At 48.8% G+C, this 14,667-nt stretch overlaps 1 protein-coding gene across 2 annotated transcripts in view; it reads right to left on the reverse strand.

Annotated features, from left to right (window-relative positions):
* Positions 1-13,613: 13,613 nt before the first annotated feature.
* Positions 13,614-14,667, reverse strand: part of USHBP1 (USH1 protein network component harmonin binding protein 1) — a 35,150-nt gene continuing 34,096 nt past the window's right edge. For both annotated transcript variants that reach the window (XM_083421492.1, XM_083421493.1), the window contains exon 15: positions 13,614-14,464. In XM_083421492.1, coding sequence (XP_083277618.1) covers positions 14,296-14,464 — 169 coding nt within the window. In that variant the 3' untranslated portion in view covers positions 13,614-14,295. The remainder of the gene's footprint in view (positions 14,465-14,667) is intronic.

Consider the following 14,667-nt stretch of genomic DNA (forward strand, 5'->3'; position numbering starts at 1 on the left):
TATTTCGTTGGGATCCACCCACAGTGGCTGGGGCAACCCAATCAGATAGGGGGCATATAAATATAATAATCAGTGCTATTTTTCTAGTGCTGGAGGAGACTCTTGAGAGTCCCATGGACTGCAAGAAGATCAAACTGATCCATTCTTAAGGAAATCGGCCCTGAGTGCTCACTGGAAGGACAGATCCTGAAGCTGAGGCTCCAAGACTTTGGCCACCTCAGGAGAAGAGAAGACTCCCTGGAAAAGACCCTGATGCTGGGAAAGATGGAGGGCACAAGGAGAAGGGGAAGACAGAGGATGAGATGGTTAGACAGTGTTCTCGAAGCTAGAAACATGAGTCTGACCAAACTGCGGGAGACAGTGGAAGACAGGAGTGCCTGGCGTGCTCTGGTCCAGGGGGTCAGGAAGAGTCAGACACGACTGAAAGACTAAACAACAACAACATTTTTCTAGAAAAATAGGTGCCGGAACTCACCATGAACTCCTCTCTCATTCTCTTATAATGGCAATGGCGCCCACCTGAGAGGTGCAGGAACCAAGTTCTGGCTGGAAAAAGGTTGTTCTTCTACTTTCAGCAGCCAGAAGCATCGTAGCCAGACACTGGAGAGACCTGTCAGGAGTAAGCATGGACCAATGGTACCAAATAGTATGGGAAACAGCCCTACTAGAAAAATTAACCAATAAACTGAAACTGACACGGGGGCAAACAGAAGAAGACGCCTTCACCCCGGTATGGCTCCCCTTTATCACACACACAGCCCAGCAAGACAATGACAAAAATCCACCAGCAGCATACAAATCAATACGGCTAACCTGATCCAAAACACCCACCCACCCCACAAAACAAAGACCACCACAGCCAACCACAAATGAACAACCACACCGTAGGCCAGGGGTTCTCAACCTGTGGGTCCCCAGATGTTGTTGGACTACAACTCCCATTATCCCTGACCACTGGTCCTGTTAGCTAGGGATGATGGGAGTTGTAGTCCCAAAACATCTGGAGGGCTGAGTTTGGGGGTGCGTGCCCTTAGGCCAACCCCAACCTCTCTCACCACCAAAGGAACACAAGTGAAGTGCAGAAAACCTGCACAAGCAACGCTGACCCCAAACCCTACATATATTAAGTAAAATAGAAATATTGCCACCCGACTCCACCCCCCCACACATCTCCACCCCCCTTCCCCCCTTTTTTTCCTAATGTCTCAGCAAATGAAACTGATTTGTAAAAATGTTAATGGGGGGGAAAATACGAGAGCGTGACATTGCACACACTTTCGTAAATCAACAATATCTTTAATTTTAAAAAAGAAGTTGTGATTTTGATTATCTCTTTTAATATGCATTATAAAATGAAACAATAAATCTAACACACACACACACTGCCTCTCATCCGTCACATTCAGGGGACCCCACAGCACACTTCACACACACACCCCGGCAGGGGAAAAAGTCATTTCTGTTGCAACACAGAGGTTTAGTGACTCGTGGCTTCCCAGGATGCAAGAATATTTCAGCTGCTCGGAGGAGTTGGGAGGAGAGGAACAGAGAGGCACTCATTCCAGCAGCAGTTCCAAAGTTTGAACCCGCCACCCCCCCCCCTCGCCTCTTTCTCCATCGCGTGTGGCGACCTCTGCCCTCTGGCCTTGCCAGCGGAGTTACCATTTGACCTTCCTGGACTCTGGAACGCAGGCGAAGGAAGGGGGTGAGAGGCACGCAATAAGGGAGGGGGCACCCACCCACCGGGCTGGGCAGTTGTGGAGAAACGTCTGTTCGGATGTTGCCAAGCAGGGGAAGTTGCTGGAGGGGAGGGTGGGCACACCAGGCACTAGGACAAGGAATGGCAAGTAGCCTGCACCCCTCTGCAGAATGTGGCCTGCCAATGCTCAGGTTTCCTTTTGCAAAATGGGCTCGTCGGGGAGTAGAAAGACAGACTCAAAAGCCCCATCTGCGCCATCATGCCGCTTTCGACAGGCTTCCCCCAAGGAAACACGGGAACAGTAGTTTGTCCAGTGTGCTGAGGGTTCTTAGGAGACCCTTAAAGGTAAAGGAACAGCTCTTACTGTCAGAAAGTTCTTCCTAATGTTTAGGTGGAATCTTCTTTCTTGTAGTTTGGATCCATTGCTCCGTGTCCGCTTCTCTGGAGCAGCAGAAAACAACCTTTCTCCCTCCTCTAGGTGACATCCTTTTATATATTTGAACATGGCTATCATATCACCCCTTAACCTCCTCTTCTCCAGGCTAAACATGCCCAGCTCCCTTAGCCATTCCTCATAAGGCATCGTTTCCAGGCCTTTGACCATTTTGGTTGCCCTCCTCTGGACACGTTCCAGTTTGTCAGTGTCCTTCTTGAACTGTGGTGCCCAGAACTGGACACAGTACTCCAGGTGAGGTCTGACCAGAGCAGAATACAGTGGCACTATTACTTCCCTTGATCTAGACGCTATACTCCTATTGATGCAGCCCAGAATTGCATTGGCTTTTTTAGCTGCCGCGTCACACTGTTGGCTCATGTCAAGTTTGTGGTCAACCAAGATTCCTAGATCCTTTTCACATGTACTGCTCTCAAGCCAGGTGTCACCCATCTTGTATTTGTGCCTCTCATTTTTTTTTTTGCCCAAGTACAATACTTTACATTTCTCCCTAAAGGCAGCCCTGGGCAGGGAAGTTTTTTCATGTTTCATGTTTCCTTATGTTTTTTTATCTGTTGGAAGCTGCCCAAAGTGGCTATGGCAACCCAGCAAGATGAGCAGGGTATAAATAATAAAAAATATTATTAGTATTATTTTCATTGGACAAATGTTGGAGGCATTCACAGTGCTACCAGAGAGAAATCCACACTCTTCAAGGCGACCCATCAATTGGGGGGGGGGGCACAATTAAAGGGCATCCCACACAAGGACATGGGGGCCTTTTTGTGGGTTCCTCCACCCTTATTCCGAATAGGATTCCTCGCAAGAAAAGGGAAAAGTTGACAGCTATGAAGAGCAGAAGCTGAGTGGGGGGGAATGTCCCCCTCCCCCTTTTCCACCGCAAACCCCTTTTCATCAGCGCCCCCCCCTCCTCGCTCAAGCTTGACCTCCCCACACAAAGCTCTTGCCCCCAATTTGAATCAGAAAAGGGAGATGGAGCAGAGAGCAGTGACCTTCAACCTGGGGGTCAAACCCTCTATCCCGGCTGTCAGGATGGGGCAGGGGGGGGGAGAGCCAGGCCACGTTCCCCTGGGAAACCTACTGTGGAGAGGGGGGCGTTGTTTGGGGAGGGGGGAGAGAAGGGGCCTGGGGAGGGGGGGCGAGGAAGGGCAATGGGGAAGTAAACCCCCCTTTCCGCCCCTCGCAAAAGCCAGGATGTGGGGAATGGGGGTGGATCGAATGGGGGGAGGGAATGCAAAAAGCCCCCAAGGATTGGTGGCTGTCGTGTCTGAGCTGGGGAGTCCTCAGGGAGCCTGGCTTCTGCAGAGGGGGTGGAATGAGGGGTCGCTGGGGGGTGGGACAGACAGACAGATAGCCGGAGGGGCAGGGATCAATCGATGTGTGCCCATGTGGCCGATGTCTAGGGGAGGGAGGGAGACAAAGGAGCGCTGTGCGAATTAGAGGAGGGGGCAGATATCTGGGGAATGGAGGGGATTGGGAATGCAGAGACCCCCAAAGAGATAGAGGAAGACATACAGTGAGCATCAGGCCAATGGCCCACCTAGTCACAGAATGGTAGAGTTGGAATAATTATAATAATAATAATTTATTAGAGACATCACCTTGCCAACAAAGGTCCGTATAGTAAAAGCTATGGTTTTCCCAGTAGTGATGTATGGAAGTGAGAGCTGGACCATAAAGAAGGCTGGTCGCCGAAGAATGGATGCTTTTGAATTCTGGTGCTGGAGGAGACTCTTGAGAGTCCCATGGACTGCAAGAAGATCCAACCTCTCCATTCTGAAGGGAATCAGCCCTGAGTGCTCACTGGAAGGACAGATCCTGAAGCTGAGGCTCCAAGACTTTGGCCCCCTCATGAGAAGAGAAGACTCCCTGGAAAAGACCCTGATGTTGGGAAAGATGGAGGGCACAAGGAGAAGGGGACGACAGAGGACGAGATGGCTGGACAGTGTTCTTGAAGCGACCAGCATGAGTCTGACCAAACTGCGGGAGGCAGTAGAAGACAGAAGTGCCTGGCGTGCTCTGGTCCAGGAGGTCACGAAGAGTCGGACATGACTAAACGACTAAACAACAACAACAATAATTTATTATTTATACCCCGCCCATCTGGATGGGCTTCCCCAGCCACTCTGGGGGGCTTCCAACAAAGTATTAAAATACATTAGTCTGTTAAACATTAAAAGCTTCCCTAAACAGGGCTGCCTTTAAATGCCTTCTAAAAGTCTGGTAGTTGTTCTTCTCTATGACATCTGGTGGGAGGGCGTTCCACAGGAGGTGCCACCACCAAGAAGGCCCTCTGCCTGGTTCCCTGTAACTTGGCTTCTCGCAGGGAGGGAACTGCCAGAAGGCCCTCAGAGCTGGACCTCAGTGTCCGGGTAGAACGATGGGGGTGGAGACGCTCCTTCAGGAAGGGACCCCCTAAGTTTCATCCAGTTGAGCAGGAATCTCAACTCAAGCATCCATGACTGATAGCTATCCAACATCTGCTTAAAAACCTCCAAAGATGGAGAGTCCACAACTTTCTGAGGAGGACTGTTCCACTGCCAAAAGGCTCTTGCCGCAGTAGAAAGTTCTTCTGAATGTTTCGTCGCCAACTCCTTTCTTGTCACGGGTTTGAGTCCTGCCCTCCAGAGCAGGAGGAAACAATCTGGTTCCCCCTTCTACAGGACAGCCCCTTGAGATATTTAAAGATGGCTCTCAGTCTCCTCTTTCCCAGGCTAGACATCCCCAGCAAACTCTTCTCACAGTGGCCAAAGAGATGTCTGCAGAAAATCAGCAAGCAGGATTCGAACCGTCTTCCGTGGCTTCTGGCAAGGGACCCTCAATCCAGCTCTCTGGTCACAGCACCACACTGGATCTTGAGCATAGCTAAGAGAGCCATTAAGGCGCCATGATTAGAGCGTCAGGCTAGGTCCTGGAGATCAGGGTTCAAACCCCCCATTTAGTGATGCCAATTACTGCCTTTCAGCCTAACCTACCACACAGGGTTGTTGTGGGGGCTAAAGAGGGTTGCCATACGCCTGGAATTCCCCAGACATAGCCGAGATTCGACCGTCGGAAACAGTGTCCTGTCGGAAATCGCTGAAATGTCCTGGAAAATCCAGTTGGATGGCAACCCATGTCGTAAGTGTTGATTATGGTGAATTTCAATAAAAAGAGTTCAAAAAAATATATTTATTTAGGGTTTTGGGGAGGGAGGAAGCTCAAATATGGCAACCCTAGGGCTAAATGGATGTTGGGAAAGATGGAGGGCACAAGGAGAAGGGGACGACAGAGGACGAGATGGTGGGACAGTGTTCTCGAAGCTGCAAACATGAGTCTGACCAAACTGCGGGAGGCAGTGGAAGACAGGAGTGCCTGGCGTGCTCTGCTCCATGGGGTCACGAAGAGTCGGACACGACTAAACGACTAAACAACAACAACAAGGGCTAAATGAGGAGGAACGAACCATGTGCACCACCTGGAGCTCTTTGGAAAGGAAGGTGAGGCATAAATGCAAGCGAACAAACAAGAGTCAGAGCTCAAGGAGTTCAGTTCAGTGTGGCAGGACCTCTCTGCCAGGTGCCAGCCGGCAGTAAATTGCACCATGCAAGTACGATCTGCACAGATGCAGAGAAGCTCATCCCCATGGATCAGCTGCTGAGGATGAAAGTCCCTGCCTCCCCACATCCGTCTAAGTTCTCTGCTTTCCAAGGGTTTCCCCCAAGCAATCAGAGACTATGCCTGCCTGCAGCCAACCTTTCCTCCGCCCTTTTCATGCCTCTCCTGGTTCTGGGAGACTAGCGGGGAAGGGAGTTGGTTGCAGCAGAGAGAGAGATAAAACGTTGTTCGCATTAGCCAATGGCCATAGCAACAGTAAAATATTACAGTATACACAGAAAAGGAAATTTGATATAAGAGCACAATGAATCAGCAGTCAGTTAGTGGCCCTTATTCTGATTGCCCCTGCTATGAACCTAGCAACCTTTGCTGTTATCTACTCATTTTGATCTGATAGAAGAAAGGACATTGTGGCAGTGGCTGAGCGCCCTGGGATGGTCAGGACGAGTGGGGTGATGATCTCATTCCTCAGGTCTTTGTAGAGAGTGGAAGACAGGAGGACGTGAGCCGCTGTTTCGGTGCTACCATCTCCACAGGGGCAAAGACGTTTCTCAGGCGGGATCTTTAGGAATCAACCCTCAACTACCGCAGATGGCAAAACATTCAGTCTTGCAAGTGTAAAAGCATGTCTGTATTTTGGGAGAATAAATTTGTGCAGATATGGGGCCAGAGAATCAAAATGGAGAGGTGGAAACTGAACATACCAAGGGCAGAATTTCCTTATAAGGGCCAGGTTGTTCTGATGCTCGATATCTTTTAGACGTTGACCAATTAGACTGTTTGCTTTAGTGGGGCCCATAGTGAGAAGGTGTTGTGGGGATCGGCCACAAGAGTGAAGTTTTTGATAGACGGTTTTAAGCCAGGCACTTTTATGGGAGTCTTGAAGTACTAGGGATAGTAAACCGGGGGGGATTTGCTTTTAGGCGGAGCCAGAAGTTAAGAGTTCTTTGCCAAGTCCATACTTCTACTGAAGGGAGACTTGCCTCCAGTCGCAATGATGCGTTTGGGACGCATGGCGGTACAGAAAAAATCCTGGTTGCAGGATTGGTTGGGGAGACATCTGTGACTTTTTACCAGTCAGACTTCCTCTCTGCCTCCTGGCCTCCCTCCTCTCCTGCTTCAGCTTCTGCCTCCGATTCTGGACTGCTCTCTGCCACAGACTCCTCCCGCTCACTAAACCCCGTTGCCTCCTCAGCTTCTGCCACCTGCTCTTCCCAGTCTTCTCCCTCTGCCTACTCATTGTCTCCCCACTTCCAATCCCTGGGCTCTGAGCCTTCGCCCCTTGGGGATTCCCCAGTTGGTTCCTCCCACCATTCCACTCGCCCAGAGGTTCCCTCTCCCAGCCTCGGTCTTCCGACCTGCAGTAGGGGTATAATGGGCCTGCGGTGCCTTATTGTTGCAGCGCTGCTTGGAACACTTTAAGTGCTTTTAAGTTACAGGTGTAAGTCTCTGAAAGCGGTTTAATCTGCAAGGGTATAATCCAGGCAGCTGTTACCAATACAGGCCCTGAAGCTGTGTCTCTCCTGAGCCAAGAGGGAGAACCGGTGCTCTTTGCTGCTCTTGGGAAATGGCAAAGTTAAGCCTCGCTGGCATTTTGCACCTTCCCTCAGAAACGAAATCTAACCCACTCCTGCTCTCGCCACAAGCCCTGCTCTCTGCAGACCATCAAAGGGGGGAGGGCTGGTTCACTACACAATCATGTCCCACACATGCACACAAAGACACACACACACATGCTTCCCTGCCCACATTTCCATCTGAAAGCCATGCCATCCTTGAATCAGCTGCCCTTTGACACTTGGACCCTGGCTGGCGACAATGAAAAGCTTCAAAGAATGTTTGCAGGAAGGAAAATTAATAGCTTTCCGTCCAGTCCCCCCTTCTCTCCTCGAAGATGGATTTCTCTAGCCCCCCTAGCCAAACAGAGGGAGTGTCAAGAAAACATGACCGGCAGCCAGATTCCACCCTAACATGCAGGGATGATGGTCTGTGGGCAATTTCCCCCTCTATGCACTGTTCATCCGTGTATAATTCCATCTCCCCCAACCCAAATCTCTCCTCCTCCTCATGCATTCCTTTCCCAAAAGCCGCCCAACCATTCCACCTTCCCAGGTGATGCAAAAGTTTACAGCTGCCCTGGGAATCCGGAAAAGGCCAACAAATTTTCGGTTTTCTTTGTTTGGTTTTGATTAATAAATAAATGAGGGTTTGCAAATGCAAGAAAAAAGGAGGCGGGGGTATTTCACGGCCTACAGAAACAGAGTTTTGCCAACGCCATCGTGCAACGCCTTGCAAAATTCATAGGCAAAACAACACAAAGATGAAGCATTTATGAGGCCTGACAGCCAGGAATTTCTCATCCAGCCTTTCGTAACATCAGCAGCCGGGGGAAAGAGTCTTGAATTTTACATTTCCTTAAGGAAGCGGTTAATTTTATTTTATAAACGATACTTTTATTATTGCTGATCATTATTGATTATTTGTCGTCGTTTAAAATAATCACCTGCCCTTCACCCAGAGTTCCCTTTAAAAAACGTGGCATTAATATTAAAGCAGAATATTAGAAACAGTTTTGCAATTGCAAAACTTAATAGTACCCTGCCCATCTAACAGGGTTTCCCCAGCTACTGTAAACTAAACTTTAAAAAATGTCCCTATACAGGGCTGTCTTCAAATGTCTTCTAAAGGTTGACTAGTTATTCATATCCTTGGCTCAGCGATCGCATAACTCCAGACCAGGCATCCCCAAACTCAGCCCTCCAGATATTTTTGGGACTACAATTCCCATCATCCCTGACCGCTGGTGCTGTTAGCTAGGGATGATGGGAGTTGTAGTCCCAAAACATCTGGAGGGCCGAGTTTGGGGGTGCCTGCTCCGGACCCTCCAACATTTCTCTGATGAAAATAGGGACATCCTAGGGGAAAGCAGGACATTCCGGGATCAAATTCCGGGACGCTGGTGATGCTGTGGTCTAAACCACAGAGCCTAGGACTTGCCGATCAGAAGGTTGGCAGTTTGAATCCCCGCGACAGGGTGAGCTCCTGTTGCTCGGTCCCTGCTCCTGCCAACCTAGCAGTTCGAAAGCACGTCAAAGTGCAAGTAGATAAATGGGTACCACTCCGGCGGGAAAGTAAACAGCGTTTCTGTGCACTGCTCTGGTTCGCCAGAAGCGGCTTAGTCCTGCTGGCCACATGACACGGAAGCTGTACGCCAGCTCCCTCGGCCAATAAAGCGAGATGAGCGCCGCAACCCCAGAGTTGTCCGCAACCAGACCTAACGGACAGGGGTAAAAGGTAAAGGGACCCCTGACCATTAGGTCCAGTCGTGGCCGACTCTGGAGTTGCGGCGCTCATCTCGCTTTCTTGGCCAGCATGACCAAGCTGCTTCTGGCGAATCAGAGCAGCGCACGGAAACGCCGTTTACCTTCCCGCCGGAACAGTACCTATTTATCTACTTGCACTTTGACATGCTTCCGAACTGCTAGGTTGGCAGGAGAATGGTCAGGGGTACCTTTACCTTCTAAGGGAAAGCAGGACGTTCCGGGATGAAATCAGAAACTGAGATGGCTTTTGTAAATCCGGTTCTGTCCCTAGAAAATAGGGACACAGGGACACCCCTGTAGGCCACTGGGACACCCTAAACTAGATTGCAATAAAGAAGAAGTATATTTTATTCTTATTATTACATTTCTGAAAGCCCCCAAGCAATCAAGGGCTTCAAGGTGGGAGAGTAGAGTCCGCCTGTCCTGACATCTGCGTTACGCCGCCGCACCCAGGGGAGATGGACAGAGACATATCGACTCCCTTAATAAGGCAGGGGGTGGGCAGGCAGGGCTCAGGCCGCCTGCGAGGCTTAAAGTAGAAGCAGAAAATTGTGGCGTTAGAAGGGACCCCTGAGGTTCATTTAGCTCAACCCGCACAATGCAGGAATGACCCACAGGACTGGAGGGGGGCGAAAAAGGAGCGTCAGAGGGAAAAACCTTTTGCAGTCAAAAAGAGGGGAAGGGCATTTCTGAAATGATACTCTCGCAATCATCCTCTGTGCCATTTGTCCCCCCCCCCCCTTCAACATGACAGCCCTTGAGATATTTAAAGATGGCTTTCCCATCCCCTCTCAGTCTCCTCTTTTCCAGGTGGTGCTGTGGTTTAAAGCACTGAGCCTAGGACTTGCAGATCAGAAGGTCGGTGGTTCGAATCCCCGCAATGACGGGGTGAGCTCCCGTTGCTCGGTCCCTGCTCCTGCCAACCTAGCAGTTCGAAAGCACCTCAAAGTGCAAGTAGATAAATAGGTACCACTCCGGCGGGAAGGTAAACGGCATTTCCGTGCACTGCTCTGGTTCACCAGTAGCGGCTTAGTCATGCTGGCCACATGACCCGGAAGCTGTACGCCGGCTCCCTCGTCCAATAAAGCGAGATGAGCGCCGCAACCCCAGAGTCGGCCACAATTGGACCTAATGGTCAGGGGCCCCTTTACCTTTACCTCCTATCTCTTCTCAGTCTCCTCTTTTCCAGGCTAAACATACCCAGCTTCCTTCAACCGTTCCTCATCAGGCTTGTCTTCTAGACCTCCAAAATGTGAATCAGGAATGTTTTGAGAATGTGAAATCTCCCTTTCGGCTGAAAGGCAGTCCCTATCGTGAGATCTTAAAGACGCTTTCCCAAGACCTCAATCCTGCTCCAACTCCCTCCTCCCACAACCCCCCCACCCCTTCACTCTCAGCCTGACCTCCAAATTTGGGGGTGGGGGGGGGAGAGCTTGACCCCTGCTATCAGATTCCCTATATTTGGGTGTGTGCGTGGAATTTTAATTAGCATAAGATAAATCAGGCCGGAAGGGAGGAATCGAGTCTAGCATCGTGGGAGGAGGGGATAAAAAGGCAGACTGGGGTTTTATTGGGGAGGGGGTCAGTATGGCCGCGACCCCTGGATTTCGTACCCAGCCAGGAGTCTGGTTTCGAAAACTTCTCCTTTGTGGGGGTCACTGACTCCGTTGTCTAGCGAATATTTATCAAACCCCTGGCTCTCACCTTTGATCTTGCTGACAGCGGTGAACATTTTTTTTTCAAAAAGGAGGGTTGTTGGGGGGGGGGGAGAGAAGGGGGTTGTCCGAGAATTCAGATGATAAAGGTCAGGAGCTATGAAGGGAGGCTAAGGGTCAGCTCCTAGGAAGAGAAGAAGAAGAAAATAAAAACCAAGGGTTTGATTGATTTATATATTGTTTTTTATTATTTTCTCTTGACTTCAGTGTTTTATTTGCATCGGGTCTCATCCAGCAAAGCTTGACTTGCAGTAGAAAAATGGACCTAGGGCAGTCGTTTGTCATGGATGCTTTTGTTGAGATCCCTGCGTGGCAGGAGGTTGGAATAGATGGCCTCTGGGGGTCCCTTGCAACTCCACAATTCTATGATTCTAGAATTCGAGGGCCTGCTCTAAGTAGGACTTAAGCCTGCATTTGTGTGTGTGTGTGTGTTTTAAGCCTGCTTTTTCTCAGTATGGTTGCCAGAGAAATAAATTAAAAGTGGCAGGGGGGGGAGGGGGCCACCAACAATGCCGTTGTACTGTTACAACTGTTTTGTGTGATGTTAAAAAAAAAATCATAGAATCATAGTATTGGAAGGGACCCAAAGGTCATCTAGCCCAACCCGCTGAAATGCAGGAATCTTTTGCCCAACATGGGTCTCGAACCCACAACCCTGAGATTAAAAATCTCGCGCTCTTCCAACCGGTATTTCTGTACTCGCCTGCTTTTGCCAACGTTTGCGTGGTTTTATTTCCGTGCCTTCACTTGCTGACTCTTGATTGCAAATCGCTACAGGATTCACACATTCAGTAAACCTGAATCTCTATGTCCTCATCAGCAACCTCAGTCTTTGGTTCTTGGTTAACTACTGGATTGCGTAGAAGGTTGTTCACACTCTGAATCCACCTATAGAAATCGGAGGACGGGATTCATTCAAGGGCCATTCATTAAAATGCTTAAACCCGTTGACTTCAGTAGGTCTACATGGAGTATGACTCTTGTGCAAAGGCGCCCCCTGGTGGATGTCAGCAGTCTGGCCTCTTAGAATCATAGAATCGTAGAGTTGGAAGAGACCACAAGGGCCATTGAGTCCAACCCCCTGCCAAGCAGGAAACACCATCAGAGCACTCCTGACATATGGTTGTCAAGCCTCTGCTTAAAGACCTCCAAAGAAGGAGACTCCACCACACTCCTTGGCAGCAAATTCCACTGTCGAACAGCTCTTACGGTCAGGAAGTTCTTCCTAATGTTTAGGTGGAATCTTCTTTCTTGTAGTTTGGATCCATTGCTCCGTGTCCGCTTCTCTGGAGCAGCAGAAAACAACCTTTCTCCCTCCTCTATGTGACATCCTTTTATATATTTGAACATGGCTATCATATCCCCCCTTAACCTCCTCTTCTCCAGGCTAAACATGCCCAGCTCCCTTAGCCGTTCCTCATAAGGCATCATCGTTTCCAGGCCTTTGACCATTTTGGTTGCCCTCCTCTGGACACGTTCCAGTTTGTCAGTGTCCTTCTTGAACTGTGGTGCCCAGAACTGGACACAGTACTCCAGGTGAGGTCTGACCAGAGCAGAATACAGTGGCACTATTACTTCCCTTGATCTAGATGCTATACTCCTATTGATGCAGCCCAGAATTGCATTGGCTTTTTTAGCTGCCTCCTCCTTCCTCCTCCTTTCTTTATTATTATTATTTATTGAATTTATATACGGCCCTATACCCGGAGGTCTTGAGAGGGTTCAGAGAACAAAATTAAAGCGTAAAACCACAAAATATATAATCAAAATAAAACAACAACCCAATAAGTCCCCCCATTATGACTCTCCTGTGAAGCTTATACAGTGGTACCTCTGGTTGCAAACGGGATCCATTCCAGAGGCCCGTTCGCAACTTGAAAAAGAACGCAACCTGAAGCGCTGTATCTGCACAGGTGCACGACGCAAATTGGCGCTTCTGCACATAAGTGAAGCGCGATTTAGCACTTCTGCGCGAGCGGCGAAACCCGGAAGTACAGTGGTACCTCGGGTTAAGAACTTAATTTGTTCTGGAGGTCCGTTCTGAACCTGAAACTGTTCTTATCCTGAAGCACCACTTTAGCTAATGGGGCCTCCCGCTGCTGCTGCGTGATTTCTGTTCTCATCCTGAAGCAAAGTTCTTAATCCGAGGTATTATTTCTGTGTTAGCGGAGTCTGTAACCTGAAGCGTCTGTAACCTGAGGTGCCATAGAACAGAACATTAAACTTTAAAAACTTCCCTATCCATGGCTGCCTTCAGATGTCTTCTATTTTTATTTTTTAAAATTTAATAATTTTTATTGGAATTTTATTTACAACATAACATAAACCCCCCACCCCCAATACACAATCCAATCTCATTAAACATGACCAGAACATACAGTGAACATAACATACAACAATACAAACAACCAAATAAAAGACTTCCTTTATCCCGTATCCGGCCTCCTTATTTACTTCTTATAAACTGTTTCCTTTATGAATAATAATTAAGATTTTTCTAATTATAACTTAAATAGCCACAAATTCTCCTGCAGACATTAATCGAAACAATTAGGGCAGTGTTTTGTGATGTATTCTCTGCATTTCCCCCCTTGCTTTTTGAAACTCTTGTCTAGTGTGATCTCTGATTGCCTCTGTTAATCTAGCCAGTTCAATATACTCTAACAGTTTGTCTTGCCCTTCCTTATTTGTTGGCACAGTTTCTTTTTTCCAGTTTTTAGCAATTAGGATCTTTGCCGCTCCTGTGGCATAGAGGAATATTTTCTGATCTTCTCTTGCTATACCTGTGTCCATTCAGATGTCTTTAATAATAATAATAATAATAATAATAATAATAATAATAATAATAAATTTATTTATACCCCGCCCTTCCTGGTTCAAAAACCAGGCTCAGGGCGGCTAACAACAAATTTAAAACACTTAATTTATAAAAACAGCATAAAATACAGTATAAAAACATGAATAAGAATAAAATTCAAAAATCAGTTAGATAATCCCCAGGGCTAGCTGGCTGAGTTGGTCCTACTTGGGCCAGCGAGGAGGCCAGGGGAGAATTAGCTGTGGGGTCTTGGAGCGGGTGATCTTCATAAAAGGGGAGGGGAGAGAAGGGAAATAAAAGATCAGGCTGAATTCAAATTAAAGGCCAGGTGGAATAGCTCTGTCTTACAGGCCCGATGGACGGAAGTTAAATCCTGCAGGGCCCTGGTCTCCTGGGACAAATCATTCCACCAGGTCGGAGCCATCACTGAGAAGGCCCTGCTGGAGGACAGTCTGGCTTCCTTAGGGCCCGGGACCTCTAAACAATGGTTGTTCATGGACCTTAAGGTCCTCTGCGGGGCAGACCAGGAGAGGCGGATGTTTAGCGACTTATCTCCTTGGCTCAGGGGGACCCTCCGGACCCTCCCACATTTCTCCAATGGAAATAGGGACATGTTTAGCTGCCCTTTCCCCATCCTCTCCCAACAGGATAGGGAACCTCCTGCCCTCCCTTCCTGAGCAAGGCTTGTGCTAAGTGGCGGCTGGGCTGCCCGCTCTGCCCTCCAAACCGCGGAGGGTTCGCACCAGCGACTGCAAGTGCCCAGCTTGGCGTTGACCCATTAGACTGATCTGCGTCTCCAGCTGCTGCAACTGGGCTTCCTGCTTTTTGCGGCCATTCTGGTAGGCGAGGACGAGGGCGCTGGAGGGGAAGGGGAAACAGAGAAAACAGTGGAGCCAGACGGGATGACGTTGTTTAATAATAATAATAATAATAATAATAATAATAATAATAATAATTTATTTGTACCCCGCCCAGCCAGATGGGCCTCCCCAGCCACTCTGGGCGGCTTCCAACAAAGATTAAAAATACCGTATTTTTCGCTCTATAAGACTCACTTTTTC

This window comes from Podarcis tiliguerta (assembly GCF_965153285.1).
Source record: "Podarcis tiliguerta genome assembly, chromosome: 18".
NCBI classification, from domain to species: domain Eukaryota; kingdom Metazoa; phylum Chordata; class Lepidosauria; order Squamata; family Lacertidae; genus Podarcis; species Podarcis tiliguerta.